Here is a 27,844-nt window from a genome sequence, read left to right as displayed (position 1 = left end):
GTTCAAATAATTTGTTGTAATCACTTGCTATGAATTATTTTTCTTTTTGTAAATATACAGTTAAAGCTTTCAGTGCTGCTCAGATGTAGGAGTGTTGTTGATCTGACAGAGCAGTGAGGATGAGGACTGGAGGATTTTGTCCAGCTGCTCCACCAACTCCAGTCACTGTGGCTCTCGAGCACAATAATAAACAGCAGAGTCTTCAGTCTTCAGACTGTTCATCTGCAGATACAGCTGCTGTCTGCTGTTGTCTCTGGAGATGGTGAACTGGCCTTGGACAGACTGGGAGTAGAAGGTGCTGCCACCACCATTGCTGATATAGGCAATCCACTCCAGTCCTTTTCCAGGAGCCTGTCTGACCCAGTTCATGTCATAGCTGCTGAATGAGAATCCAGAGGCTGTGCAGGTCAATGTGTGGGACTCTGTAGGCTTTTTAACCACTGGTTCAGATTGGGTCAGAGTCTGACCATCAACACCTGGCAACACAAAACAGAAAAGCATCACATGCATGAAGTACGGATTTGAATGAAGACGCTGTCAAATCCAGGTGAGTGAAAATGTTGACCTGCCCAGCAGAGAGTTAAAAGCAGCAGTCCTGTCCTATAGCCCATCATGTTCAAGTGTGTGGCCACTGTTGTCTGTCATCCTCTCTGCAGTCACATAAGTAGAGATGGGAAACATCAAAGTTTTGCATTTACTCCTCCTCACAGGGAGGGACGACAGCACTGCATTGTTTTTGTCTCGAAATAGTTATTTGGTACAAATGGAGAATAAATCTTCACTGGAGAAACTGAAGGGTTCAAACTGATTCACATGAAGTTCTACAAAATCACAAGGAAACTTTCACAGATGTGTTTACTGTGTTGACAACAAATTTACTGTCAGCCATGTGGACACTAAGATTGACCGTTTCCCCCTGTTCACGTTATACATATTGGGTATATTTTCCACATGGAGGTGTTAAGTATTGTATTATATTGACTTTTCACGTAACACAACTGAGGCTAATTTGCCCCCTGCCATTTACCACAGAATGTAGACTGACTGTGGTCAGATATGTATTTTTTGTATTTGTGTTGTTTCCTGTATTTATGCTATTTGCTGTGTATGCTAGTTTTATTTCTACAGGTCACTTTTTGTATCAAACTGCAGTGTTGTGACTGTACTGAGATGTATTGTATTTGACTGCTCTTGACATTTGCCCTGTTATATTGGTAACCAGACTCAGGTGTTACATCATGTGACTGGTGGCAGGTTTAAGACGGTGTCTCTCATTGTCACTGTGGTGTGATGAAGAGCGGTTGACCTCAAAACATCACCTTTTGCATCAAAGACTCTAAATGGATGCAATGATCAAAGTGTTGTTTTATTATATAGACAGTGGACTTCAATCTGAAAGGACATCTTTTGTTGTTAGTACTTTATTAAATATATATTAACCCTATCTCAAAACTGGCAGTGGCAATAAAGACAAAAATGCTGGTGTTTCAGGTGAACTCGTGGGAATATCGCAAGTAAGGTTCAGAACAAAGTTGACTGGACTTGATAGTAGGATTTCAGAAGACATTTTGATGTTAACAATCATCATCATGTTAAGAACACAAAAGGCCAGACCCAAAATGCAGACTGGAAAACAGTTTTAATTTGCAAAGTCAAGTTATTACAGTTACACTGAGAGTTCAGTAGACGGTGATGAGCCCAATATGGAGGAGGGAGCCAGGCGCCGACAGACAACCAGGGTGAACGGCTGGAGGGTTGGCTGGCAAGCAGGGGGGGTCAGGAGCTTGGAGCACAGAGGAGGCAGGAGGGTCCAGGAGCTCGGAGCACAGAGGAGGCAGGAGGGTCCAGGAAGGCAGGCAAACAGGGAAGGCAGAGCAGGAATCGAGCTTAGGGTCAGCAGGCAGGTTAAAGAGCGAGAAGTCCTAGGAAACACCAAGTTTAATGGACGATCTGGCAAAGAGTGGTGGAGTGAGCTGGCTTATATCTGTAGTGGGTGGCTTGATTACAGATCAGGGACAGGTGTGGATACTGCAGGTGTAGATAGGACCTCCCACTGCACTCCACCTAACACACAGACAAGGGAAACAGACACACCCACAAGAGGGAAGGGGAACAGGGAAACACAAAACAGCAAAACACAGCCCTAACACATCAAGAGTCGCTGGAGTCACCTGGTGTTAAGTGTGGTCGACCATTGTCGCATGTGGTCAAGTGTGATTGGTGTTTCAATCTCCTGGGAAGGGATGAAAGGACATCATAGCAAATGGGAGATAGGTGGTGTCTGAGGCCTCCTCGCTGGGAATCTCAGAAGGCCAGAAAAGTGCAGAGTTTTATTCAATAAGAAGTAAAAAAAAAAATAAATAAAAGGTGTTGACATGAAAGATACATAAAAGACTGACAATACATTTAGGAATCACTGTAAAAATGTTGAGAGCAAAACCTTTTTGTTTTTTGATATAGAGTCACTCTTGGTGTTGCCATAAACATCTAGAAAACAATTTAACTAAATTTAATCAGTTATGAATCAAATCAGTGCTTTATAAAACTCTACTATATATATTATTTTCAGTCATTAAAAGATTATTTATTATTATTATTATTTAGATTTTTTTTTAACTCAGGGAAGTGGCCTTGAATGTGTTGGTGATCTGAGGCTGCCTCCTCTGGTGGCTTCATGTTCCAAGTGTTCAGGGACTCAGGGGTTTTTGTGCAGCTCTACCAATGGTTTGTGTCACTGTGGCTGTCTGGCACAATAATACACAGCAGTGTCTTCAGGCTGCACATTTTGTCCAGTTAGAGTCACTGTGTTGCTGGAAGAGGCTAAGGAAATACTGAACTTGTTTCTCAGTGAATCTTTGTATGCTTGATCTCCCGTATATTTCTGTCCAATCCACTCCAGTGTTTTCCCTGCAGGCTGTCTGATCCAAGCTGTGAAATAGCTGCCAACAGAATAAGAGACCTGACAGGTGATGGTCAGAGTTTGACCTGGCCGGACAGACAGAGATGCTGGCTGTGTCAACGTGTAACATTTCACACCTGTGGAGGAGAAAATATTGAACACATCAGTGTATTTGACAGTGGAATAATAATAAAGAAGTGGTGCAGTGTGATGATAGAGTGTGTTTGTCCCTCAGAGAGACTCACAGGATCCAGCAGCCAGCAGCAGCAGCAGAGCTACAGAGAACATGCTTGGTGTTGAAGGTCAACTGGTGGGAGCTTCTCTTGGTCTGCCTCAGCTGACAGTGTGATATCAAGTGTTTATAGCAGACTAGAAGGAAGTCAGCTTTGCATACAGCACAACACTCACATGATATAAAAGGAGGATGGGTTGTTGAGTAACAAGCATTTAAAGAATGAATTGCCATTTGCTTTCTTTTTTTTTTTTTAAATAAATTGTCAATTATCATATCAGTCTTCACTGTAGAAATGGACAAATTGAATAAAATTTGATTGATGTGACATTTGATGTGATCTGAGGTCAGTAATTTTATCTCATAGTGACTCTTGCATCTTGAATCAGTGAGGGACAAATTAATTTTGATTTGAAGCTGAAACTAACCATGTGTAGCTCTGTTGCAGAACCAATAAAGAAAATCTTATTTCACTGGAGCAAATTTAAAAATCTTTTTTTATTTTTTTTTTTTCAATTTATTGCTTACTGTTCAATCATTGTCTTTTCTGTGTATAAGTCTTTATGACGTTCTTTCTTTAAAAAAAAAAAAAAATCTTTGTGTTTATTGTGTTCAGCTCTTCTGGTGTAATTCTTCTGACTTCTTGAACTTGGAAAATTCAAGGACTTTTAAAGCACATGATAGTTCAGCACTATTATTCTTATAATTATTGTTGGCTGTTCATATGTTTTGTTTTTCTATGACTGTGTGTGTGTGTGTGTGTGTGTGTGTGTGTGTGAATGTGTGTGTGTCTGTGTGCTCTTGAAGAGAATAACTGAAATAGTTTAATTGTATTTGAATAAACAACATATAAATACATTTTCTCACAATGACATACAATTACCATACGTGTGAATTCTTATCAAATTTAATAGTTGAATAGTTGTTACCTGGACAAAACTGAAATTTCAGAATTAATTTGGTTTAGTGATGCTTTGTAGGCGAGTGACTGACTAAAAGTGAATTAACATATGCGATGAAAATAATTCATGATTTTTGGTTCAGTTGTTAGGTGAAGTCAAACCACTACTGTGTTCAAATACATGATCCTGCATTAACTAAAACAGATTGACAGTATCAATCACGAATATATAACTGTTAAACTGTGTCTGTTAATAAACACATGAATATGATGTTTGGCTGCATGTTTGTCTGATCTTCTTTCTCCATGTGAGCCACTTGTTAGTAGCTCTGTGTCTCCAGGGGACAGAGTCTCTTGCTCACACAAACACACAGCTGCATCTTCAGTCCACACACTCTGTCCTCTAAGTGTCTGTGTTGGACTGTATGTGTCTGTGGTCACACTAAACATTCTTGTCACTTTGTCATTATAATGTCCATGATGTCTGGTACACATCCCTCGGATCCACTGCTGGTTTCTCTGCAGGTGATGCTTTACAGTGTGGTTAGATCAACTGATTGTTGATAGACTATCCAAACACTGAGTGGCTTATGTTTTTAAGGAAAGCAGCAAATAATTGTTCCACATATATATAGTTGATAATAGTAAAACACCCTGGCTGGACTCAAACCTGGCCCACTGTGAAAAGGACTTCTCCTGAATGGTACATGAATTCATTTTTGAAGCCACCAGGGAACCACATGGTGTTAAATTAATCTGTGGTGTGAGGCTGCCTCCTCTGGTGGCTTCATGTTCCAAGTGTTCAGGGACTGAGGGGTTTTTGTACAGCTCTACCAATGGTTTGTGTCACTGTGGCTCTCTGGCACAATAATACACAGCAGTGTCTTCAGGCTGGACATTCTGTCCAGTTAGAGTCACTGTCTTGCTGGAAGAGGCTAACGAAATACTAAACTTGTTTCTCAGTGAATCTTTGTAGAATTCAGCATCAGTTCTTTTCCATCCAATCCACTCCAGTCCTTTCCCTGCAGGCTGTCTGATCCAAGATGTCCCATAGCTGCTAAGAGAATAAGAGACCTGACAGGTGATGGTCAGAGTTTGACCTGGCCGGACAGTCAGAGACGCTGGCTGTGTCAACGTTTCACATTTCACACCTGTGGAGGAGAAAATATTCAACATATCAGTGTATCTGACAGTGGAATAATAATAAAGAAGTGGTGCAGTGTGATGATAGAGTGTGTGTTTGTCCCTCAAAGAGACTCACAGGATCCAGCAGCCAGCAGCAGCAGCAGAGCTACAGAGAACATGCTTGGTGTTGAAGGTCAACTGGTGGGAGCTTCTCTTGGTCTGCCTCAGCTGACAGTGTGATATCAAGTGTTTATAGCAGACTAGAAGGAAGTCAGCTTTGCATACAGCACAACACTCACATCACATAAAAGGAGGATGGGTTGTTGTACCTCAAGCTTCCGATATTTGATTCAAGGTTAATTCCTAACTCCTAATATTCATTATGATACACACTAGCTATATAATTGTTGCTTTAAATGGCCACTTTTTTAGGTCCACCTTCACAATCCAATACAATCTAATTCACCTGTTCTGCCATAAAATTTACTATTATGATGCCTGTAATGCTCATGTTTTCTTTTTGTCACAGTAATAGAGATGTTTATTCATTTCTATGTTTGGCCTTTAGCTCATAGTTAGTGATGCTGTTGTTCTGAATTGCATTTTATTGAGAAGTGTTTCTAATATTCTGTCCCCCTCATGTATATAAATGGGGAGGACCAAAAATTTGAAACGCCTCAAAATATAATGCAGTCCAGAACAAGATTTTGGAAAACCACAAACTCAATATGTCTATGGATATTCTCATTCATCCAGGTCATCGTTCTCTTTCGGCAAAATTGAATCGTAGGCAACTTAGTCTAGTTGGAAAGGGGGGTCCACGCGCATAGGGTGGGTTTTTTATCGGGACCTGCTTTTTCTAAATCCTTGAAGGGTGTATTTGAAGAATCTGCCAGGTACCAAGCTGAAATAATGTCCCATGGGGTTCATTTTTAACCCTTTCTTACAAAACCCTGGTACAAAATCCGAAAATGGAAAAAATAGAAAATAGCATAACTTTTGAACCATACATGCTACAGGAACAAATGAACACATTTTTCCATACAATTTGGACCAAGGGAATCCATTAAAATGGTTATTATTAAGATTCAAGTACATTTTGACTCCATTTCAGGACAAAAACTACAAAAAACTAGGCGAAAATCGTTAGATGACATCTATATTTCTCTGTTTACTAAATATTTTGGGTGGATTTTTCTTACCAATTATTTTTTCTCCATCCTTGAAGGGTGCACTTTAAGATTTTGCCAGGGACCAGGCTGAAGTAATGTCCCATGGGGTATTTTTTGAACACTTTTTACAAAACCCTGGTACAAAATCCGAAAATGGAAAAAATAGAAAATAGCATATCATTTGAACCATACATGCTACAGGGACAAATGAACACATTTTTCCATACAATTTGGACCCAGGGAATCCATTAAAATGGTTATTATTAAGATTCAAGCACATTTTGACTCCATTTCAGGACAAAAACTACAAAAAACTAGGCGGAAATCGTCAGATCACATCTATATTTCTCTGTTTACTAAATATTTTGGGTGGATTTTTCTTGCCAATTATTTTTTCTCAATCCTTGAAGGGTGCACTTTAAGATTCTGCCAGGTACCAGGCTGAAGTAATGTCCCATGGGGTTCATTTTGAACCCTTTCTTACACATATCATAACCAAACCTGAAATAGAAAAAGTAGAGAGCAGCATAACTTTTGAAGTGCTCATCATAAAGAGACAAATGAACACAGTTTTCCATACAAGTTTGACCAAAGGAATGCATTAAAATGGTTATTAGAAAGATTCAAGCACATCTTGACTCCATTTCTGGACAAAAACCACACAAAAACAACAGGCGGACTGCCAGCAGTCCACCAGCTACGCGCAATATTTCGATGGAACCGTGCACTTTATGATACAAGCATGAAATTTGGCACACTGTTAGAGCATTCCCTAAGGATCATTTTTGGCTATAGGGCCATTGCAGATTTGTCCCGTGGTAACCGTGGCTACCATTTTTCCAAACAGCTGCCACCTGCTGTGATTTTACCTGTAACTCAGGTTCTAGACCACCTAGGGTCTTGATCCTGGTGGCTAATCCTACATTTTCAATGATGAGGAATACAGTGGTACTATATTCAAAATGCTAGCAACTACCTAACTACATATTTCTGGCATTCAGATAATTAAATGATAGTAAAAACCATCAAAATATCTATTTTGGTAGAGTATATTGTACATGTTTTCTAAGATGTTGACAGATATGCCATGAAATGCATGTGTGTTTATGGCAATGGCCAAAGTGGAACTATACAGCAGTACAGAGACAGGACACCATTTAGCCTAAAGGCATATTTAATAAAGCCAAAGAGGAAAGAAAGTGTGACAACACAAAGTTGTGTATGATGACACAGTCCACCACAGTAGCAAATGGCAGTGCACTGAAGTGCTGCCCTGGCACATTTGCATCTTCCACAACGCCCCTTTTGGCAACCACAGTGGAGGAGGTCGCAACATGCCAGGCTTGCTTCTGGTTGTGTGGTCCAGTGAACTTCCCGTTCACCTGATCAGAATCAGAATCAACCTTGTTGTCACGTGACACATTTTACAGGTGTAAGAAAGTGGGTTAAATTATTCATTCATTCATTCACCTGCCTGTGTCCTTCCTCTTCCATCTTCAGTCACCTGGGGAGGGAGTTCAGGGACTGCAACCACGGCTTGTCCCCAGCAGTGACCAGCTTGGTAGGCTGACCTCTTTGTATGTAGTGCTACTTGTGTTGGGGGGGAGTCCATCAATCGTTGTACCTTTTTGGGTGAACAGCTGCTTCCATGATTCCTGGCTGCTAGTGCGGTCATACAGAAATACCACAAATCACTCAAGAGGCTCCATCCAGTCATCTACGGTGTCTGGTGTGGTAGCCAAGCCACAGAGGGCACGAGTCACATCACTGAAGTTCTTCCATGTATCCCATGTCGTCTTCTTGCCCCTGCCTCCAAATGATGACACAGTGTCACAACCAGTAAAGGCAAGGAACATCTTGGCAAGGCTTCACATCGATCTGAGCCTAATGCCCTCGTCATCTCATGAACTGCTAAATGCCGGGAACTATTCCCAGCTCCAAAGGCAACCCACAGCTGAGCAATGTTGAGGCGTTGGGCTGCCGTCACTGCCAGTACCAGCACATCTGTGTCAACGGTGAATATACGGAGGTTGTCATACCCTTCCTTCACAGCATCTTCCAGGTGTAGTATGATGCGTGTTTCAACCTCCTCATGTGTACATGGTGCAAGACCTGATGTATCTTGGGGCTGAGTACAGACAACTTAAGCATGATGAGTGCTGATGTTCATCCCCACACAACATCAACTTTGCAGACATGCTCCAGCTGAGACTGGACTGGATGTATGGCAAGAATACTTGCTGTGCATAATCTGAAAATATCAGCAATAGCAGCACCAGGTCACAGCATGTTCACGATAGCAGCCCCATCAAGAATGATGACCTGGACAGTGGGAATGGATGCATTTTCATGTGAAGGAACCAGGTCCATCAAACAGCCCACCAAGTCTGACTTGGTACCAGTTCTCAGCTTGCCCATTTGTGACAGTGCTGTTGGATCCTTGAGAACAAGGAACAGTCATTCTGCAGGGATGATATTTGTTGTTGAGACTTGGATTTTTCTTGGACTGGAGGCCAGCTAATTAGAGGGAGTTTTTTTCTCCTGGTGGGATTGCTAATGGGCTTTGGCTGGTTGGCTGAGCCATCCAGTGGCATTCCTGGAAATTGGCCGGAGTATCTACGTATTGATGAGAACAAAGCTGAGCCGTTCTCCCTCCTGGCAACTTGTGTTACATCCTTTGCCTCTGAGAAACAGGTAATCAGCACGGGGACAGGCTGTGGTTGCAGTCCCTGAACTCCCCTCCCCAGGTGAGTGGGGATGGAAGAGGAAGGACACAGGCGGGTGAATGAATGAATGAATGAATGAATAATTTAACCCACTTTTTTACACCTGTAAAATGTGTCATGTGACAACAAGGTTGATTCTGATTCTGACAGGTGGATGGGGAGTTCACTGGATCACACAACCAGAAGCAAGCCTGGCATGTTGCGACCTCCTCCACTGTGGTTGCAAAAAGGGGCGTTGTGGAAGATGTAAATGTGCCAAGGCAGAACTTCAGTGCACTGCCCTTTGCTACTGTGGTGGACTGTGTCATCATACGCAACTTTGTGTTGTCACACTTTCTTTCCTCTTTGGCTTTATTAAATATGCCTTTAGGCAAAATGGTGTCCCGTCTCTGTACTGCTGTATAGTTCCACTTTGGCCATTGCCATAAACACACATGCATTTCATGGCATATCTGTCAACATCTTAGAAAACATGTACAGTACAGTGGTGGAAAAAAGTTTTCGGACACCCCATGCAATTGTTGAAATATTGCATTAACAAATCACTCTTAAGTCTTCTAGTGCAATTTCTTTTAGTACAGTCACAGCCAAAATACTAAACAAATCCTAAAAAAGCCATTAAAAACTTAAAATGGATTGGTTCCATAAAAATACATAAGAAATTTTGAGTATTGGGTCATTTTGGTACCTGTGATGAAGGTCGTTCTTTTTATTAAAAGACACAATTTTTGTTGCCAAGCTTCATGTCTATATAAAGCCAGCATATTTGAAAGTTCTTCAGACACAAAAATGGCTAAAACAAGGAACCTAACACAGGAAACACGCCTGAAGATAAAGATTAAAATCAAAAATTAAGATTAAGATCAAAAATTTCATTTTGTTAGTTTTTCTTGTAAACAATAAACAAAAAAATATAATTTGTATTTGTTTGTATCTGTCTAATGCAGCCACACCTTTTGAAACACAAAAAAGATTTTTCCACAAATATTTCATGATAATATTTGAGATTGTGTAAAATTTTAAGGGTGTCCGCAAACTTTTTTCCACCACGGTACACTCTACCAAAATAGATATTTTGATGGTATTTACTATCATTTAATTAACTGAATGCCAGAAATATGTAGTTAGGTAGTTGCTAGCATTTTGAATATAGTACCACTGTATTCCTCATCGTTGAAAATGTAGGATTAGCCACCAGGATCAAGACCCTAGGTGGTCTAGAACCTGAGTTACAGGTAAAATCACAGCAGGTGGCAGCTGTTTGGAAAAATGGTAGCCACAGTTACCACGGGACAAATCTGCGATGGCCCTATAGCCAAAAATGATCCTTAGGGCATGCTCTAACAGTGTGCCAAATTTCATGCTTGTATCATAAAGTGCACGGTTCCATCGAAATATTGCGCGTAGCTGGTGGACTGCTGGCAGTCCGCCTGTTGTTTTTGTGTGGTTTTTGTCCAGAAATGGAGTCAAGATGTGCTTGAATCTTTCTAATAACCATTTTAATGCATTCCTTTGGTCAAACTTGTATGGAAAACTGTGTTCATTTGTCTCTTTATGATGAGCACTTCAAAAGTTATGCTGCTCTCTACTTTTTCTATTTCAGGTTTGGTTATGATATGTGTAAGAAAGGGTTCAAAATGAACCCCATGGGACATTACTTCAGCCTGGTACCTGGCAGAATCTTAAAGTGCACCCTTCAAGGATTGAGAAAAAATAATTGGCAAGAAAAATCCACCCAAAATATTTAGTAAACAGAGAAATATAGATGTGATCTGATGATTTTCGCCTAGTTTTTTGTAGTTTTTGTCCTGAAATGGAGTCAAAATGTGCTTGAATCTTAATAATAACCATTTTAATGGATTCCCTGGGTCCAAATTGTATGGAAAAATGTGTTCATTTGTCCCTGTAGCATGTATGGTTCAAAAGATATGCTATTTTCTATTTTTTCCATTTTCGGATTTTGTACCAGGGTTTTGTAAGAAAGGGTTAAAAATGAACCCCATGGGACATTATTTCAGCTTGGTACCTGGCAGATTCTTCAAATACACCCTTCAAGGATTTAGAAAAAGCAGGTCCCGATAAAAAACCCACCCTATGCGCGTGGACCCCCCTTTCCAACTAGACTAACTGGACTTGTATTTGTCTTAGGAAGACGTTTCGCCTCTTATCCAAGGGGATTCATCAGTTCAGGTGCATCGGTCTTTCTAGTCCGCACTTGTCTGACGACTAGTGCCCAAAGAGCCCAAAGAGGACAAACTCAATAATAAATACAGAATTAAATTGACACATTATCCACAATGTCAACAAAAACTGAGCATTATTAACTTTCTTAAAAGGTAGACTTTATGGCAGAGCTGTTGCATTGAACTGCATTAGATTGTACAGGTAGACCTGATAAAGTGGCCACTGACTGTATGTTCCCATTAGTTGTCATTCAGACTGACAGACGAGTCAGAAGCTGAATCTAAAACCTCGGACAGTCTCATCGGCTGTGGCTGTTATTCAGAAGATGGAGAGGTCAGAGCTAGAGTTCTCATCGGGCCTGAAAATTAAGACCCGACCCGACCCCGGCCTGACTGGGCCAGCCCGAGGCCCGACCCGACCCGACTAATTAGCCGAACTTTAGGCCCGACAGCCCGATAAAGCCCGAAAAAAAAAAAAAATCGCCAAATTCGCCATTATTTAACAGAGCCGGTCGGCCGCGGCACCGGGGCACCATCAGTCGGTATCAGGCGGGCCGGCCGCGGCACCGGCCAGCATGAGGCAGCTCACCTGTCAGATCCGGCAGACCTGACCGGTGGGCGCGGTACCAGACGGTGCCGCGGCTGGCCCGCCTGATGCCGACTGATGGTGCCGCGGCATGTGCGGGTCAATACGGTAGTCTAGAAAGCTGGAGATTTTTTTTTTTTTTTTTTTCTCGTGCGCCCCCAAGTAGATTGCGCCCTGGGCAGTTGCACTGCCCATAGCAAAAACCGTCCCTGCTGCCGAGTCTGCCAGCACAGCGGGATACTGCTGCAACTCTCTCTCACTTGTTTGCGTTGCGCTCGCACAGCTGTTTGTCTGTCTGTCACTGAAAGTTTAGCCTCCAAATCCAATCCAGTCTCTCACTCTCTCCACCAGTCACATAAAAATGAAACGTCATAATCAATAACAGAACACATAATTCTATTTAATTCTATTTTTTTTATTTAAAAAAAAAAAAAAAAAAATCCCCCACAGAACCCGAAGCCCGACCCGACCCGCCCAATTCACGTAAATTTTAGGCCCGACCCGACCCAAAAATGTCGGGTCGGGTCGGGTCGGGTCGGGTCGGGTTCGGGCAGAATATGAGAACTCTAGTCAGAGCTACTATGTCTCCCTCTTGTGGTCACAGTCAGTAGTGCAGCAAAGCTGTGAACCTACAGCTGATTCTAACGCAGTAACACAACATGTGTTCCTCTAGAGAAAACAATGTTTTATATTAAACACACACACACACACACACACACACACACAAAAAAAACATGTAAGTTTGTGTAATTACTAGTTTCATGGTATTCAGTGAGGGGAAAGTGTGACAAACTTTGTTCTCAAAATATGAAGTCTGATTTTTTCAAACTCTGAGAATAGACGACCAACATGAACATAACCAGGAAGACGGAAATATAAACATGGAGACCATTTATATGTGTGTGTGTGTGTGTGTGTGTGTGTGTGTGTGTGTGTGTATACTGGTCCAAGAAGTAACCAGATCATACAACTAGACAAATCAGAATTTGAATGATATTGAATCGTCATGATATTGGAAATCAATAAATGCATCAATAACATTTAATGTAATAAGAAAGGAAACTAAACATTTATGTCTTGTACAATTAATCTGCTTTTAACTATTAGTATTAATTTAAGTTTTGTTTGAACTGTTTTAATTCCAATGTCTTATTTACTTTAATTATTTTTAACTCCATCTTTGCACCATGACATCACATAACATATTTTTTCCTCAAATTGTGTGGAAGTGATGCGTTTTCCTAATCAGTTTCTTTTTTAATTAAATTAAAATAAAACTGAAAATACTGATCATCACAATGACCATGTGGATGATGATGATGATGATGATGATGATGATGATGAGTATGATGATGATGATGTGTATGATGGTGCTGATAGAGTGACAGGTAACACTAATGATGGTCATGATACCAGACCTGTGACCAGCTGCATACATAGCAGAGCACAATACTGCACATTACGAGCCTTTCACATGGGAACTAACAAATCACTGCTGCTGATTGCACAGCTATGTCTCCCTCTTGTAGACAAAATAAGTAATACAGCAAATCTGTGAGACCATATCTGCTCCTTCATACTTTAAGCTAAATTTTTTGTTAAAACTTTGTTAAATGAAAAAAAAAAGAAAAAAAAAATACAGCTTAATGGTGTGATATTTGCTTGTATTTCAATTTTTGAGTTATTCAACTTTTTTCTACAAATTTTTCCCCCATGGAATGAATGGTACGGATTCCTCATAATTCCGTGTTTTTCTTTTTTCTTTTCTTTTCTTTTTTTCTTTTTTTTTTTTAATAATTTCAACTAGAAACTCCCTACAAACTGGAAAATGTTAAGCGTCCCTTTCATTTGTTTTTTCTTTTCAACTTTTTCGTATCATTTTATACTTTTTTCATTATATTTTTCACAGTTTAAATTTATAATGTGTGTATTGCTTCTGGCACGGGAGTTGATACCCATTTCTGCCACAAGAGGGAGCATTCTCACATGCCAGCGCTTCTGTCAGGAGAGAAAGCTTTTATTTTGGAAAAAAAAAACGGAAACGTTCCTGTCATGTACTGTGGCTAGCTTGAGAGTTGTTTGGCTTCTCCGAAAACATCGGATCAAATTTCCAAATAGACGTTATTTGGATAATCTTATCACATTCTGGTTATCTACATAGCTATGTTGTCACCTGAAAATTTTTTAAAACTGATGAAAATGACATATTCCCAGTATTAGAATGAAAAGTATATCAATTTTTAGAGCCTGGCTTAAAGTCCCGTTGACTAGCCGCTTGGTGTAAATCTGACACTGGGGTTATTAATATGAAGGACGAAAAGTGACAAAACAATACATAAATAAATAAATACACATATAAATATATAAATGCATAAATAATTAAATTAATAAATATTTCTACATGTATTTATTTATTTCATGCATTTATTTATTTATTTGTATATTTATACATTTATGTATGTATTTATTTATTTATTTCTACATTTATTTATTCATTTGTGTATTTATATATTTATTTTTTCATTTTTTAAAAATATTTTTATTATTTTTTTAATAAACAGAAATACAGAAATAAATAAATGTGGAAATGCAGAAATACAGAAATAAATGTAGGAATAAATAAATAAATGTAGAAATAAATGAAGGAATAATTAAATAAATAAATGTAGAAATACATAAAAATATAAATACATAAACGTAAAAAATATATAAATACACAAATGAATAAATAAATGTAGAAATAAATAAATACATACGTACATATTTATATGTGTATTCATTTATTTATTTATTGTTTTGTCATTTTTCGTCCTTCATATACTAAAGAACATCATGTGCAGCGTAAAGCCAGGGGGTTATAGAGATGGTGGGAAAGGCTGTTTATTGCTGCTGTTTTGTTTTCAATAGCAGTGACCCCAAATATGTCGCTGCTTCCAACTTGCCCAGGCAGTTTCTCTAGAAACTGCGTTTTTCTAGTTTTATATTAATCACCAAAAAAAAAAAAATTGCTAGTGTCAAGATGCTCAAAGAGAAAGTATGACACACTTTGCTCTCAACATCTGAAGTTTTATTTTTTCCAACCTGTAAGAACAGACTAGCAACATGAACATGCCTCACCAAATACAGAACTGAGCATCCTACAGGGAAATGATGACAGTACAAACAAACCATATAAAACAGAAAATGAAACGTCCACTTCACATTCAGGTCATGAGATGGGATCTTTCCAGGGGTCATGATCATTTAATCTGAAAAGAAAAAGATGGGAAAATTTGTCAGTTATCTTACAACACTTTAAAAAAAAAATGAAAACCTAAATTAATATATAAACACAGAGGTGAGTTATGTGAGGACTCAGATGGGGGCATCATGAAAGACATAATACCAGCATTCATTTGGGGTTTTGATTTGATATTGACGATGGCTCACCAGCTAATAAAGGGTAAGTTTCATAAGACAAAAAATGTAAATGAACAAATTCAATCAATAATCAGTTATGTCTTTATGCCCTCACCATCATGTCAGATTGAAACACCGGTAAAGTGTGTATGTCAATATGACACACCAAGTTAGCAAGAAAAAATGTGGTAGTGAAGACTGTTTCTTTAGTCTTCCAAAAATACAGAAATGGTGATAAAATTACAACAAAGAGCATCATTCATGTGTTGTGAATCCAGATGAGTCCAGTGTCGGTCCAGTATTTACCTCATTAAGTCCTGGGGCTCTAGTTTCCCGGCGCAGCGCGGGGTGGCGCAGTGAGGCGAACCCCGCGCAGAGCTAGTTTCGACCGGCGAAACGGCTGAGGCGGACAGTTTCCAAGTTTCGCAGACGGACTTGCGCGGAGATGGGAGTGGTGGCGCAGCGGGGGGAGGTGCCGACAGATTCAACTTGGCGCATTGACAGTTTCGTGCCAAAAGGCTTCGCCGAGGTGCGCCAAAAGCTCGCCTCCTGAAACCACGTCTACTTTCCGCGCAAGGCGGAGCGGAGCTGGCGCAGTGGAAGTTTGGCTGCCTGGCGCACATCACCAAAACCTCACAATCAGCACAAACGGTGCCAATCTCCTTTGATCTGACATCAGTTGTGACGGGACAGTTGATATGGAGATATATGTATGTGCTGATTGTGATCGTAGCATTGAATAGTGTTTTTTTCGGTATTTATTGCATTGTTCATGTGCCCGACATTCCAGAAGCCTGCCTGTGAGGTTTTGGTGCGCACTGCTCGCCGGTCTCCGCTCCGCGCCTGTCTCCTGGGCTCCGCTCCGCCTGCGGCAATAGACCTCCATGCCAGCTGTGTAAACTTTCATTACGCCTTCGCGCAGCGCATTTTAAAGGCAAGGACAGGGGCTCATTTGATTGGTTAAATGTGAATCGGCTGTGTCAAACCCACTCCACGCCTTCTCTCCTCCCTTGCGCCGGTAGGAGGGACGGCGGAGTACTCGCGCCACCGAGCACGGTGTGCCAAACTTGGAAAATCCGCCTGGCCACACCCAGTTGGCGAAGCGCATCTGCGCTACGCCCCCGCCTCGCCAGGTCTGCGAAACTAGAGCCCCTGGACTTTGTGCACTCGTGCAGTAGCTGCCAACTCTTTCTCCTCTACAGTTGTAAAGAAGAGTACTGTGGAGCAGCACTGGCTAACTGGCTGCATGTAACACTGGCACAGAAACCTCAGCAGCATTTCATTTCCATGAGGGTGAGTGGATAATGACAACCTTTGGGGGTTTGTGGGTGAACTGCTGTTTTGAGATTCCAAACACAGATTGTGGTCTAAAGTCAGTAGACCACATCAAACACTACTGACTGCATGCAGCTACTCAATTACAGGAAGCATTACAGTGACACAAAGTTCTGCAAAACCACCTTAGACATTCACACCTCATTCTTCTCACCTTAATGAGGGTCACCAACATGCTATAGATGAGGGAGATTAACAACAGGAGGAGGAAGGTGACAGCCATATACCAGCTGCCCTGGCTCAAGTCCTCAGTGACAACATCATGTACGATGTCGTAAAAGAACATGCCTTCATCCAGGACCTCTATAACAGGGATTGATATTACATCTGTTAGTTACCAACACAGTAATTACTGCACCACAAACCAAGAGGGACGATGCCATTATCTGTATCAAAGACATGATAGACAAACTGGCACCTGGTTTGGTGATATTCAGGGCTAAGGTGGTGTTTGAATGGGTCACCCTGCAGGTGTACACTGCCCCACGTTGCCAGTTGACTGGGGACACACGAAGTCGGCTTTGGATGCTGAATTTCCCTTTTGGGCCTCTGTGGGCCTCACTGGTGTTGTAGTCCCACAGCTTAGTGGTGCCATCGAGAAGCCAGGTGATGTTGATGAATGCAGGGCTGAAATCAGTAACCAGGCACACAAGCTCACCAGAGCCTTGCAGCAAGGTGGCTGAAGGTCGGGAGAGGCTCACCGAAGCTGGGAATATAGTCATATACATGTTATGGATCAGTACTGATGATATCTTTCTCCATGAATTTTACTTTAATGTAATGGCAAAACAGCTTGAAGAGTTATCTGTAACACTTGCAGTAATTATTGTGTTGTGATTTAACAAAATGCAGAAAGACAGCAAAGAAAATTCTTGCAAGAAATGTTTTGGAGCGAGACAGACAACCATAATTACTATTCAGTAATCTTGGAACGTGAAAAAGATTAGACACTCTTGGATGTGATGGACACAACAGAGCTGTGTTTCTACATTATATTGGCTCCCTGCTTACCAAACACTTCCTCTATGGTGCTCCTCAGTGGCTTTTCAGATGACTCGTGTATGACAACACAAGAATAAGTGGGTTTCTGGTCCCGCTCTGTTGGGGATGTGTTCAGTGAGCTGCTCAGGGAATAAGTGCTGCTCCCTGGATCTTTCCAAGCAGGGCTGTTGGTGTAGTGAGATGATGACAGCTTGTGGCCATCCTTCTCCCAGTACACCATGATGTTAGGTGGGGAGAACCCAGAGACGAGACAGACGAGTGTGGTGGTGTTGGACTCTGACAGTTCAGCGTCACTTGGCTGTATCAACTTCACAGTTGGTTGATTTAGATCTGAGGAAACACAGAAGAAGTTAACAGTTAACAAGGGTATGTATTTTGACTTTTTTGTTTCAGTCATCATCAATCATCATCATTGCTGCAGTCTTGTCATGTCATATTAAACTTGGCAGAAAATCACAAAGTGAAACAATCAGCTGCAGGAATGTCATGTGTGATGCTACCTCTGCTTTTGCTTGTATGGTCCTTGTAGCCCTGGTCGAAACATCGGTGCTTAGCCTTACAAGACACTTGTGTATATGAATTCCAGACCTGTGATGATACATTCAGGGAGCTCTGCAAAGTTGCAGTCCCATTGCTGTGACGGAGTATTGGTCCTTTGGCCACATTGTCCAACACCTCTGCATCACCTACTTTCCAAGTAATGGAGAAGTCTTCAAGATTTGCACCAACTAGAAGACAGGTGATGGTCACATGATCATTTTTCTGCAGCTGCTGGAGAGGTGGACCCTGAACATACACACCAACTGTCTGAGATGATGCTGGAGTCACTGAAAAACAAAGAAGATGACTGAAGATTTTCCCTGTACGGTTCACAAAAAGAGAAAACAGAGGAAAACAAGAGAAAAAAAAAAATCACTTGAAGCGTACCGAGATGCCAATATTAGCTACCAGCTCTATTTAAGGGAAGGATTACTCATAAAATATGGCCTCATTTTCTCAATGGAAGGTTAAAAATGTTGTCAGATTGATCTATTCCATATTTTGTGTGTAAGAGAGATAAGATAAGATATTCGTTTATTAGTTCAACAGTGGGGAAATTTCCAGCATTACAGCAGTAAAGTGGATAGCAAAAATATGCAGCATCAGTAAAAAAAAAAAAAAAAACAAAAAACAGACAATAAATATCAAACAAGCAATATAAACAATATAAACAAGGAACATAGAAACTATAGAAAAACTACATGATGCCAGTTCTAGCCTATTTGTTTTTAATTGTATTTGGTCATTTGTACATTTAGTTTTCAATTTACCTGAACAAAGGCTGATGCTCTTCTTGACTGTACTGCCTCCAGGTTGGTCAGACACTTCACAAGTGATGTTCTCCCCTGATTTCCACTCTGTTTTAGTGATAAGGAGATGACTGGTTACTTCCACAAGTCCATCTGCACCCATCTTGATGTCCTGAGAGGCTGCGGGTCTGTGCTGAGACCCAGAAAGCCATTTGATTTGAGGGTTGAAGCCCCGTCCAGAACACAAGAGTTTCTGCGGTCCCGACTCTTCACTTGGGGCTAAAAGGAGCTCCACTGATGGGTCACCTATCAAATAAAAAAACAACAAAAATAGCTCATTTGTAGTTCAAAGAGATTGTTGAGGAGGGAACTGATACCAACAATTGAAAAACAACTCAAGGGGAAGAAAAATATCAATTTCTACCCACCAAAAATATTTCCAGTGGAGTTTGACTCCCATTGCTTGGAGAAACCTTCGTTCACTTTGCAGGTGAATGTTGTGTCTTTTTTTTGGTAATCTGAAGGGACAAGGTAACTTTTTGTGACTGAGTGGGGGCCTGGGGCTTTATGAAATTCAACATACAGTTTCTCAGAGATGTCAGTGCCATTGGCCTGAAATGTGATGTAGAGGTCGCTGGAGGAGAGTTGTGTGACGTCACACTCCAGCACAGCACTGTTTCCCTTGAGCAAATCTGACAGAGATCTCCTGATCAGCACTGATGGAGCTGCAGCTGCAGGCCCTGCACAAAACATAGAGGTGGTGACTTTCAGACTGTCAGTGTTTTCAGGTCTTCAGCTCTCACATATCAGCTGATTTTTATTTTGGATAGTTTTCTTACCTGTGAGAATGATGGTATTTTCAGCGAGTGTGAAGCAGCGATGTTCAGCTCTACATTGGACTTTATTGAGGTTTTTCCAGTCAGTTGAGGGAACCGTCAGATTACTGATGATATGAGTTGTGTTTCTGTCCTGATTGACTCGAGGATTGGAAAGGACGTGATCATTTAGCAGCCAGGTCACTTTGGCATCCAAGTCAGTATGGATCAAACATGTGGCAGTGACCACAGACCCTGCCATCATGACTGTCTTGAAGCTGGGGATCTCCAGATGAATGGAGGGAGGCGAGGATGAATGAACTGTAAGAAACAAGTTTGGCCAAAACATGTTAACATCTAAAACTAGCAGACTGTATCTGAATCTGATTTGTTTAAAGGGTTTTCATGCATATTGGACATTGCACAAAGCAGTTAAATATCACGACCTGTGCCAACTATGTGGTATTAGAGAACAGCCACTAATTATATTTTATGTTTCTGTATATTATCTATAGACCACACCATGTAAATTTCATGCAAATCCGATGAGATGTGTCACATGAGGCTGACTTCCTGTTGTCAGTAGGTGGCGCTATGACTATGACTCAAGATGGGTGTGTAGATGTGTTCAGGCCTGCACTCTTATCCAGCATGTGAAATCTGTGACAGATTGGAGGATGTATGTTTCAGTTATAACTTCTTGTTTCATGACAAAACATCAAAATTCGCCATGCTGCCACGGTCCTGTTGTTTGACGAAAACTCAAAAGCTTCACAATATAACGTCTCAAAGGTCTTTAGATGTCACACACCAAATCTGAGGTTGCTCAGGTCAAATCTACAGGAGGACGTTGTTAAAATACAACATCTGGAAAAGTAAAACTTCCAAAAACTTGCAAATTTTCATCAAAATCATGAACTTTCTGCTGGATTTTGTTGATGCCACCTGTAAGATGTTGTTCAAGTGTCGGGATGTTACATGTGCCTGTATTTTGTGCATGGAGGTGAAACGTTATGCAAGGCTTGCATCCTAGAAATTTTCTAGGGGGCATTATGGAGCCATTTTGCTTTGCACAAGCACAAGACCCATAAATTATGCAAATTTTAACCACTTTTGACACGTGCAAAGTTTGGGGAGTTTTTGAGCACCCGCAGCCCCTCAAAAATGCTCATTATTTTTGGGTATATTAATAAGATTATTATAGAGAGCAATTACAAGAGGGTTTTCACACTGGTTGGTGTTCTGACCACAAAGAAAGAAGAAACAAACAAACAAACAAACAAACAAACAAACAAACAAAACAAAAACTTTAAGCATGCAGGGGTTCAAATTTCAGCTACCAGCTCTTTCTGCGGGAAAGATTACTCGTAAAATATGTCCTCATATTGTCAATGGAAGGTTTACAGGTGTTGTCAAATTGATCTATTCCATATTTTGTGTGTACTACATGGTGTCAGTTCTGTTAGTTTTTAATTGTATTTGGTCATTTATACATTTAGTTTTCAATTTACCTGAACAAAGGCTGATGCTCTTCTTGACTGTACTGCCTCCAGACTGGTCAGACACTTCACAAATGATGTCCTCCCCTGATTTCCACTCTGTTTGAGGGAAAAGGAGATAACTGGTTACTTCCACACGTCCATCTGCACCCATCTTGATGTCCTGAGAGGCTGCGGGTCTGTGCTGAGACCCAGAAAGCCATTTGATTTGAGGGTTGAAGCCCCGTCCAGAACACAAGAGTTTCTGTGGTCCCGACTCTTCACTTGGGGCTAAAAGGAGCTCCACTGATGGGTCACCTATCAAATAAAAAACAACAAAAATAGCTCATTTGTAGTTCAAAGAGATTGTTGAGGAGGGAACAGATGGCAACAGATTATAAGCTTGAGGGGAAGAAAAATATCAATGTCTACCCACCAAAAATATTCCCAGTGGAGTTTGACTCCCATTGCTTGGAGAAACCTTGGTTCACTTTGCAGGTGAATGTTGTGTCTTTTTTTTGGTAATTTGAAGGGACAGGGAAGCTTTTTGTGACTGAGTGGAGGCCTGGGGCTTTATGAAATTCAACATACACTTTCTCAGAGATGTCAGTGCCATTGGCCTGAAATGTGATGTAGAGGTCGCTGGAGGAGAGTTGTGTGACGTCACACTCCAGCACAGCACTGTTTCTCTTGAGCAAATCTGACAGAGATCTCCTGATCAGCACTGATGGAGCTGCAGCTGCAGGCCCTGCACAAAACATAGAGGTGGTGACTTTCAGACTGTCAGTGTTTTCAGGTCTTCAGCTCTCACATATCAGCTGATTTTTATTTTGGATAGTTTTCTTACCTGTAAGAATGATGGTGTTTTCAGCAGGTGTGAAGCAGCGATGTTCAGCTCTACATTGGACTTTATTGAGGTTTTTCCAGTCAGTTGAGGGAACCGTCAGATTACTGATGATATGAGTTGTGTTTCTGTCTTGATTCGCTGGTTTATTGGAAAGGACGTGATCATTTAGCAGCCAGGTCACTTTGGCATCCAAGTCAGTATGGATCAAACATGTGGCAGTGACCACAGACCCTGCCATCATGACTGTCTTGAAGCTGGGGATCTCCAGATGAATGGAGGGAGGTGAGGACGAATGAACTGTCAGAAACAAGTTTGGACAAAACATGTTAATGTCTAAAACTAGCAGACTGTATCTGAATGTGATTTATTTTAGTGGTTTAAAAGGAATATAGCCTATCTCTCTCTCTCTCTTTATATATCACTATAGTGCATTGCATCATTTGTTTAGGGAGTAATAAACACTGATATAACTGATCGTGAATTTCAGTCTTTCAAAAATCATAGACTAGTCAGTGGTCCGTTTGATTTCCAAAATACTCCCAAACCAAGAATAGCAATTAAAGTATGAATTCATGTCTTGAGTATGATCTTGCAATTTTCTTGTTGTGCCATCAGACAGATTTTCCCACACTTACCTGAACAAATACTGATGGATCTTTTGAATTCATTTTTGGCGTGTTGGGACTTGCAGGTGACATCTGAGCCTTTTGCCCAATCCTTCATATCAAGTTTAATCTGACTGGTCAGACTGAAGGTTTTCTCCCCTCCATCCACACTTTGCAGCTTCTTTTCGACTGGTGAAGCAGTGACAGTTTCGTTTCCCAGTTGCCATTGCACAGTAAGCTGGTCTGGAAAGAAGCCACTCAGGGTGCAGATGAGTGTGACTGATGAGCTCCCAAACTGGCCTTCCCAGACAGAGTAGAGTGTGATGTTTGGAGAGATCACCTGTGGTGCTGGAACACAGCAGAGATTGGTTTTCAGTTCATGTACATTTTCAAAATCCTAATGTAGGATCTCAGGAGAAGTTATACATACCTTTTGATTTTAGGCAACTTAGCAGCTCTACCGTCTTAACCCTAGGTGTAATATCCCTGTACTTTGGCTAGATGGCAGAGTTGTACTTTTACACTGGCTGGTGCTTAAAGTCAGGTGGAGATGGAGCAGGATGTGTTGCACAGATGTTAGAGCAGGACAGGGAAGAGCGATCAGGGCAGGCAGCAAGCTGAAGCACCGAGTAACACCCAGGTCTCAAAAAAGCTCCCGAAATACAGAAGTGAAACATGACACTGAGCAATGGTGCATCACACACACCAGCTGTGAAGCCTGCTCATGCCAGGAAAGGAAAGGCACTGAAAATGTAAATATCTTATAACTATTTACATTCTCAGGCACCTCTCTGATTTTGTTTGGTGACTTCTCACAACTTTGCTGAGAGTTTTAGTTCTCTGGTCTGTTGTTACCATCACATTGTAACATCTTTATATTTACATATTCAGTTGAACACGGTCTGTTGGCTCCAGGTGCTGGAGAGCTGGTGGACAAAACTGATGCAGCTATGACAAAATCAAATATATAAATGAGAGTAATGAATGAAAGAATGAAAGAATAAATAAATACATGAACAAATAATCTTTGATTAAAAATAGCTCAAAGAAACTTTAGGTTCTGGTGTTGGTTGGCTCTACAGACAATTTAAGAGTAAGTGTAATGAGAACCTTGACATAATAACCTGGACATAATAAAAACCTTTTCTGCAGGAGAGAAAAATATTGGAGGAGCAGCCACAAATGCTTCAATGGTTCTCTTCAGTTAAAGGTTTATTTTCAACAAAGACATAACACAAATGTTCTTAAAGGCAAAAAGAGCAAATATGCAGACTTACAGTGTACAATGAAAAGACAAAGGATTAATATGTGGAAATATGATATTTTTACACAGACAGTCACCGCATTCCTTTTTCTTTCCTTTTTTTTCATTTGACCTGAAAAGGAGAAAAAAGAAAAAAAAAAAACAAAGAAATACAGATCAGAGCTTTCATATCAAAAACAATCAAAATACAACAATTTGTAACTAGTTCTAACATTTTGATGAGTACAAGTTATTTAGCTGATGGATGTTATGAGGTATAAGTCATTGTGCACATCATAAGCATTACAGTTTCATCGCAACTGCATTAGAAAATGCCATAATACAATTTAATGCGCCATAAAGTTTGAGTAATACATATACTACTGTATATAACCTACCACCAGCTTGTTAAAATTAAATCATGAATTTTATAATTAAAACATGTGATAATACATTATGATGTATGTGATGAGAAAGTCTCATTTTTGTGCCATAATGTATAAGTAAGTATAAAATCATGACATCATCTAAAGTAGTGAACGTGAAATGAGGCACATCATTATTAAGTGAAGCAGAAAACACTGCAACATGCATCTGTACACAACGAGGTGTAACATAATTGTTGCATGGTATGTACTGTAGATCATATTTCTGAAGTTTCACTATTGATTAATTTGAGAAATTATTTTAACTCTATTGGCAGATGGGGAAAACAGTACATGCATCTAACACTGATGGCAGATAATCACCACCCTGTAGAGCTTTTGGTGCAGTTGTGTCACAAATGTCAGTCAACCGTGGCTGGTGCCGTCATGAAACTGCACTGAAGACTAGCAGTGTGCAAATAATGGCTAAATATAAAATAGCCAGGCTCGGAAAAAGAGATGTGAGAAAGGCAGTGGCGTGTGGGTGTGGGTCTGATTAATAGTTGGTCTCAGTGATGTATATCTTACCTATAACATCCATATTATCTAGTCAAATCATGTTCATCATGCATTACAACATTTTCTCATGCAGTTGTTTTAACACATCTATATGATGTGCACAGGATTGTCTGAAGATATGCAATAACCAACAGCATGTTGGTGATTTTTCTGTCCTCTATTGCAGCTACTCTTTAATGACCTTTAGCTTTTCTTTATTCAGTTTTCCAGTCTATTTCATTTGGAGTGTAAAGAGTTAAATCCAGATTTCACATGATATCTGTGTCGGGTGAAGCCCTAGCTTTTAAAAGCATTACTACCTTGATAGCAGTGGTCCCGATGCTGTACAGCAGAGTGATGAGGAAGAGGATGATGAAGGTGAGGGCTGTGCTCCCCATGCTGTCTTGATCTGTTTCCATGGCATGATCCCAGCAGCTGTTAGTCACAAACACATACTCTGCATGTGGAGATGGAAGTGAAGTTACATTGACAATCACATCTGTGGTCCTCTGCTCTGCTTATAAATGACACATTTTATCACATCTATCAAGACTACACAATATTTATGACCCATATAGATCTGTTAAGACTATTTTGGGATGAGACTGATTATTGTGTTTCTTTCTTGCTTTCTTTCTTTCTTGTTTTCTTTTGTTAAAGCAGTGACAACAGCATTGGGAGAAGCTGACCCGATAGTCATTTCTGACACACTTTGTACACTTACAAACTGTTTTTACCTTTGACATGAAATAATCATTTTCTCATTTAAAAAAAAGACCTTGAGATGTGACTGACGGTGCTTTGTGAGTGTTTTCTCTGATGTGTTTTTTTTTTTTTTTTTTTTTCAGTCCACCTGCCGGTCATTGAGACTTTGAATGATAATTCTCTATGGATCCTTTAATCAAGCTGCCTGTCCTCTCAATATGTATTTGTATACCTCTTATCTAATGGATATAATGTTAAATGTCATTACTATCAAATATACATATATAGAGTGTGTTAAATGGTGGTAATAGCAGCAGTGGCAATGACCCTGAATTGCTTTTGAAAGACCCCATGTTTTGCTGTGGACTGTCTGTGGCTTGGCTTGTGAATTGGTATCATAAATACTCAATGCCCAATAATAATCTTTGAGACCAGTGACCCGGTTAGATGTTCAATGGATTTTTTTTTTCTTGGCAGGGAGGCAAGACCCAGTAGAGATAACATACGCACACAAAGACAAAGCATGAGAACACTGTTCCTGCACCAACCACACAGAACAAAGAACAAATATGATTTAGCTGGTGATTTTGACTCTTACAGTCATTGATCAGTGGGGGTGGGGGTTATTAAAGTGAATGAAATTTTAATGTGGGACATTTGCTGTACTACTGCTACTTTCTGTTGTAAATATTCTTCTCTCTACACCTTGTTTGTACACTTTGTGTTACCACAGTATGACAAATTGTTTCATGCCTGCTTTCTATTTCTTTGTCCTCTTGTGCTGCCACTCGGTACGCCTTTCATCTCATCGTTCAACTAAACATACAACTCTCTACATGGGTTAAACACGGATGTCAACATAAATCAACAAAATGATGAAGTGATTTTTTTTTTATTTTGATTTTGAATCTGCATTTAAAAGACAAACAACATTTCATATCACAAGCAACAAACATGACAAACAGGGCATAAGACACAGCGACACAACAAAACATCTACTAGGCCTTGCAAGTTTGAGGGAGGTCAATGTTGAGGTTGACCGTGTTGGAATTCTCAGCTGTTCTCCTCACTGTGGACCTCATAATGACTCGGGATGTGTCCATCAAGGATTCATGGTAAACTACACAGCTATACACCGCTTCACTGCTGTTCCACTGCTCAAGGCTGAACGATAGCTGGCCATAGACAGAGTAGACTCCGTTGTTTTCTACCAGGTTTGTGGTATTAAACGCATACATTTTTGAATCTGCTGCCACATCGTCAACAAGCCAAGACACCTCAATCTCTTTGGGTTTGAAGTCTTTCACATAGCAAGTCAGGGTCACCATGTTATTTCGAATTTGTTCTACTGGAGGCAGCAGAAAAACTGATGGACGCTGAGGCACTTCTCCTGCAAGCATGACAGAACAGTTAGGCCCTCGTGGCACAGACGAGAGCAGCTGTTATACAAGATTTCTTCTACAAGAAGCATTCATAAACAACACTCACACACATTCATGATCATCAGCGGCATTCAAACAGACTTTTAATGCACAATTGAAAAAATAATGAAACTTTGCTTACCGCTCTTTCGATAAGGTTCCTTCTTAGGCTCAATCAAGTCTGAATGTTCAACCACACAGATGTAATCTATCCCCTTGCTCCACTCCTCATACAGGACATCAATTATGGCAGATATGCTTTTCCCATTGCTCTCACTCAGGTTTCTGCTTGCAACTATTACTTGTCCATTCTCGTCCTGCCACTCAACAGACACTCCCTCTTTAGGAGTGACTTCGCAGATCAGCTCAGCTTTTTTGTTGAGAAACATGTCCTCCAGTGAGATTGGTTTGATTTTTATGTCCAGAGAAGGTGGGCAAGGAGTAGGAACTACGCCTGTAGATTCTGAGGGAGGAAATAATGGGATTTTACTAAACGTGCATAATTATAAAGCCATTTGAACTGCTGTCATATTAATAATAACAACAATGATGATAATAATAATAATAATAATAATAATAATAACATACTCACCTTTATAGGTGACAGATTTGTTCTCATTTGTCTTAGGTCCTTCAAACAAACATGTCAATTTGTCACCTTTAGCCAACTCTGAGACATTGAGATAGCTCGCTGTGCTGAACACAGGTCCATTTTCAGTTTCTCTGCTGACAGTAGGTGTCTTGATCTCAGATATTGGGTTGGTGATTTCCTGTCCATTTTTTAGCCATGTGATCTCATGTTTTTCAGGCGAAAAATCAATGGCAAAGCAGGAGAAGGAACCCTTCAATTCATCCTCGGGAGAGGGGACCAACACACTAAGAGTTGGTGCCTGATGAAACACGGCTGAAAAACAAACATACACAAATATATGTATGCAGAAGCAGGGAATAACAAATG

General features: G+C 40.5%; 2 protein-coding genes and 2 gene segments (V, D, J or C); all 4 read right to left on the bottom strand.

The window, feature by feature from the left end:
* LOC115363486 (uncharacterized) overlaps positions 1-27,844 on the bottom strand; it is a 381,300-nt gene that overhangs the window by 84,487 nt on the left and 268,969 nt on the right. The window contains exons 9-14 of the mRNA XM_030057738.1: positions 21,990-22,286; positions 21,579-21,890; positions 21,176-21,460; positions 19,689-19,985; positions 19,278-19,589; positions 18,871-19,155 (exon numbers count right to left, since the gene is read on the bottom strand). Of these exons, the coding sequence (XP_029913598.1) occupies positions 18,871-19,155; positions 19,278-19,589; positions 19,689-19,985; positions 21,176-21,460; positions 21,579-21,890; positions 21,990-22,286 (1,788 nt within the window). The remainder of the gene's footprint in view (positions 1-18,870; positions 19,156-19,277; positions 19,590-19,688; positions 19,986-21,175; positions 21,461-21,578; positions 21,891-21,989; positions 22,287-27,844) is intronic.
* On the bottom strand, positions 163-614 carry LOC115363576 (Ig heavy chain V region 914-like). The segment is given in 2 exon segments: positions 163-476; positions 566-614. Coding segments are annotated over 2 exon segments (363 nt in total).
* On the bottom strand, positions 16,545-18,052 carry LOC115363538 (Ig heavy chain C region, membrane-bound form-like). The segment is given in 3 exon segments: positions 16,545-16,861; positions 16,977-17,264; positions 17,570-18,052. Coding segments are annotated over 3 exon segments (903 nt in total).
* The window catches only part of LOC115363515 (immunoglobulin mu heavy chain-like), a 30,508-nt gene continuing 29,045 nt past the window's right edge, over positions 26,382-27,844 (bottom strand). The window contains exons 5-7 of the mRNA XM_030057774.1: positions 27,479-27,790; positions 27,029-27,349; positions 26,382-26,855 (exon numbers count right to left, since the gene is read on the bottom strand). Of these exons, the coding sequence (XP_029913634.1) occupies positions 26,464-26,855; positions 27,029-27,349; positions 27,479-27,790 (1,025 nt within the window). The 3' untranslated portion in view covers positions 26,382-26,463. The remainder of the gene's footprint in view (positions 26,856-27,028; positions 27,350-27,478; positions 27,791-27,844) is intronic.

The sequence above is a fragment of the Myripristis murdjan genome, chromosome 8 (genome assembly GCF_902150065.1).
Source record: "Myripristis murdjan chromosome 8, fMyrMur1.1, whole genome shotgun sequence".
Taxonomy (NCBI): domain Eukaryota; kingdom Metazoa; phylum Chordata; class Actinopteri; order Holocentriformes; family Holocentridae; genus Myripristis; species Myripristis murdjan.
This window is presented reverse-complemented; position numbering and strand designations above follow the sequence as displayed.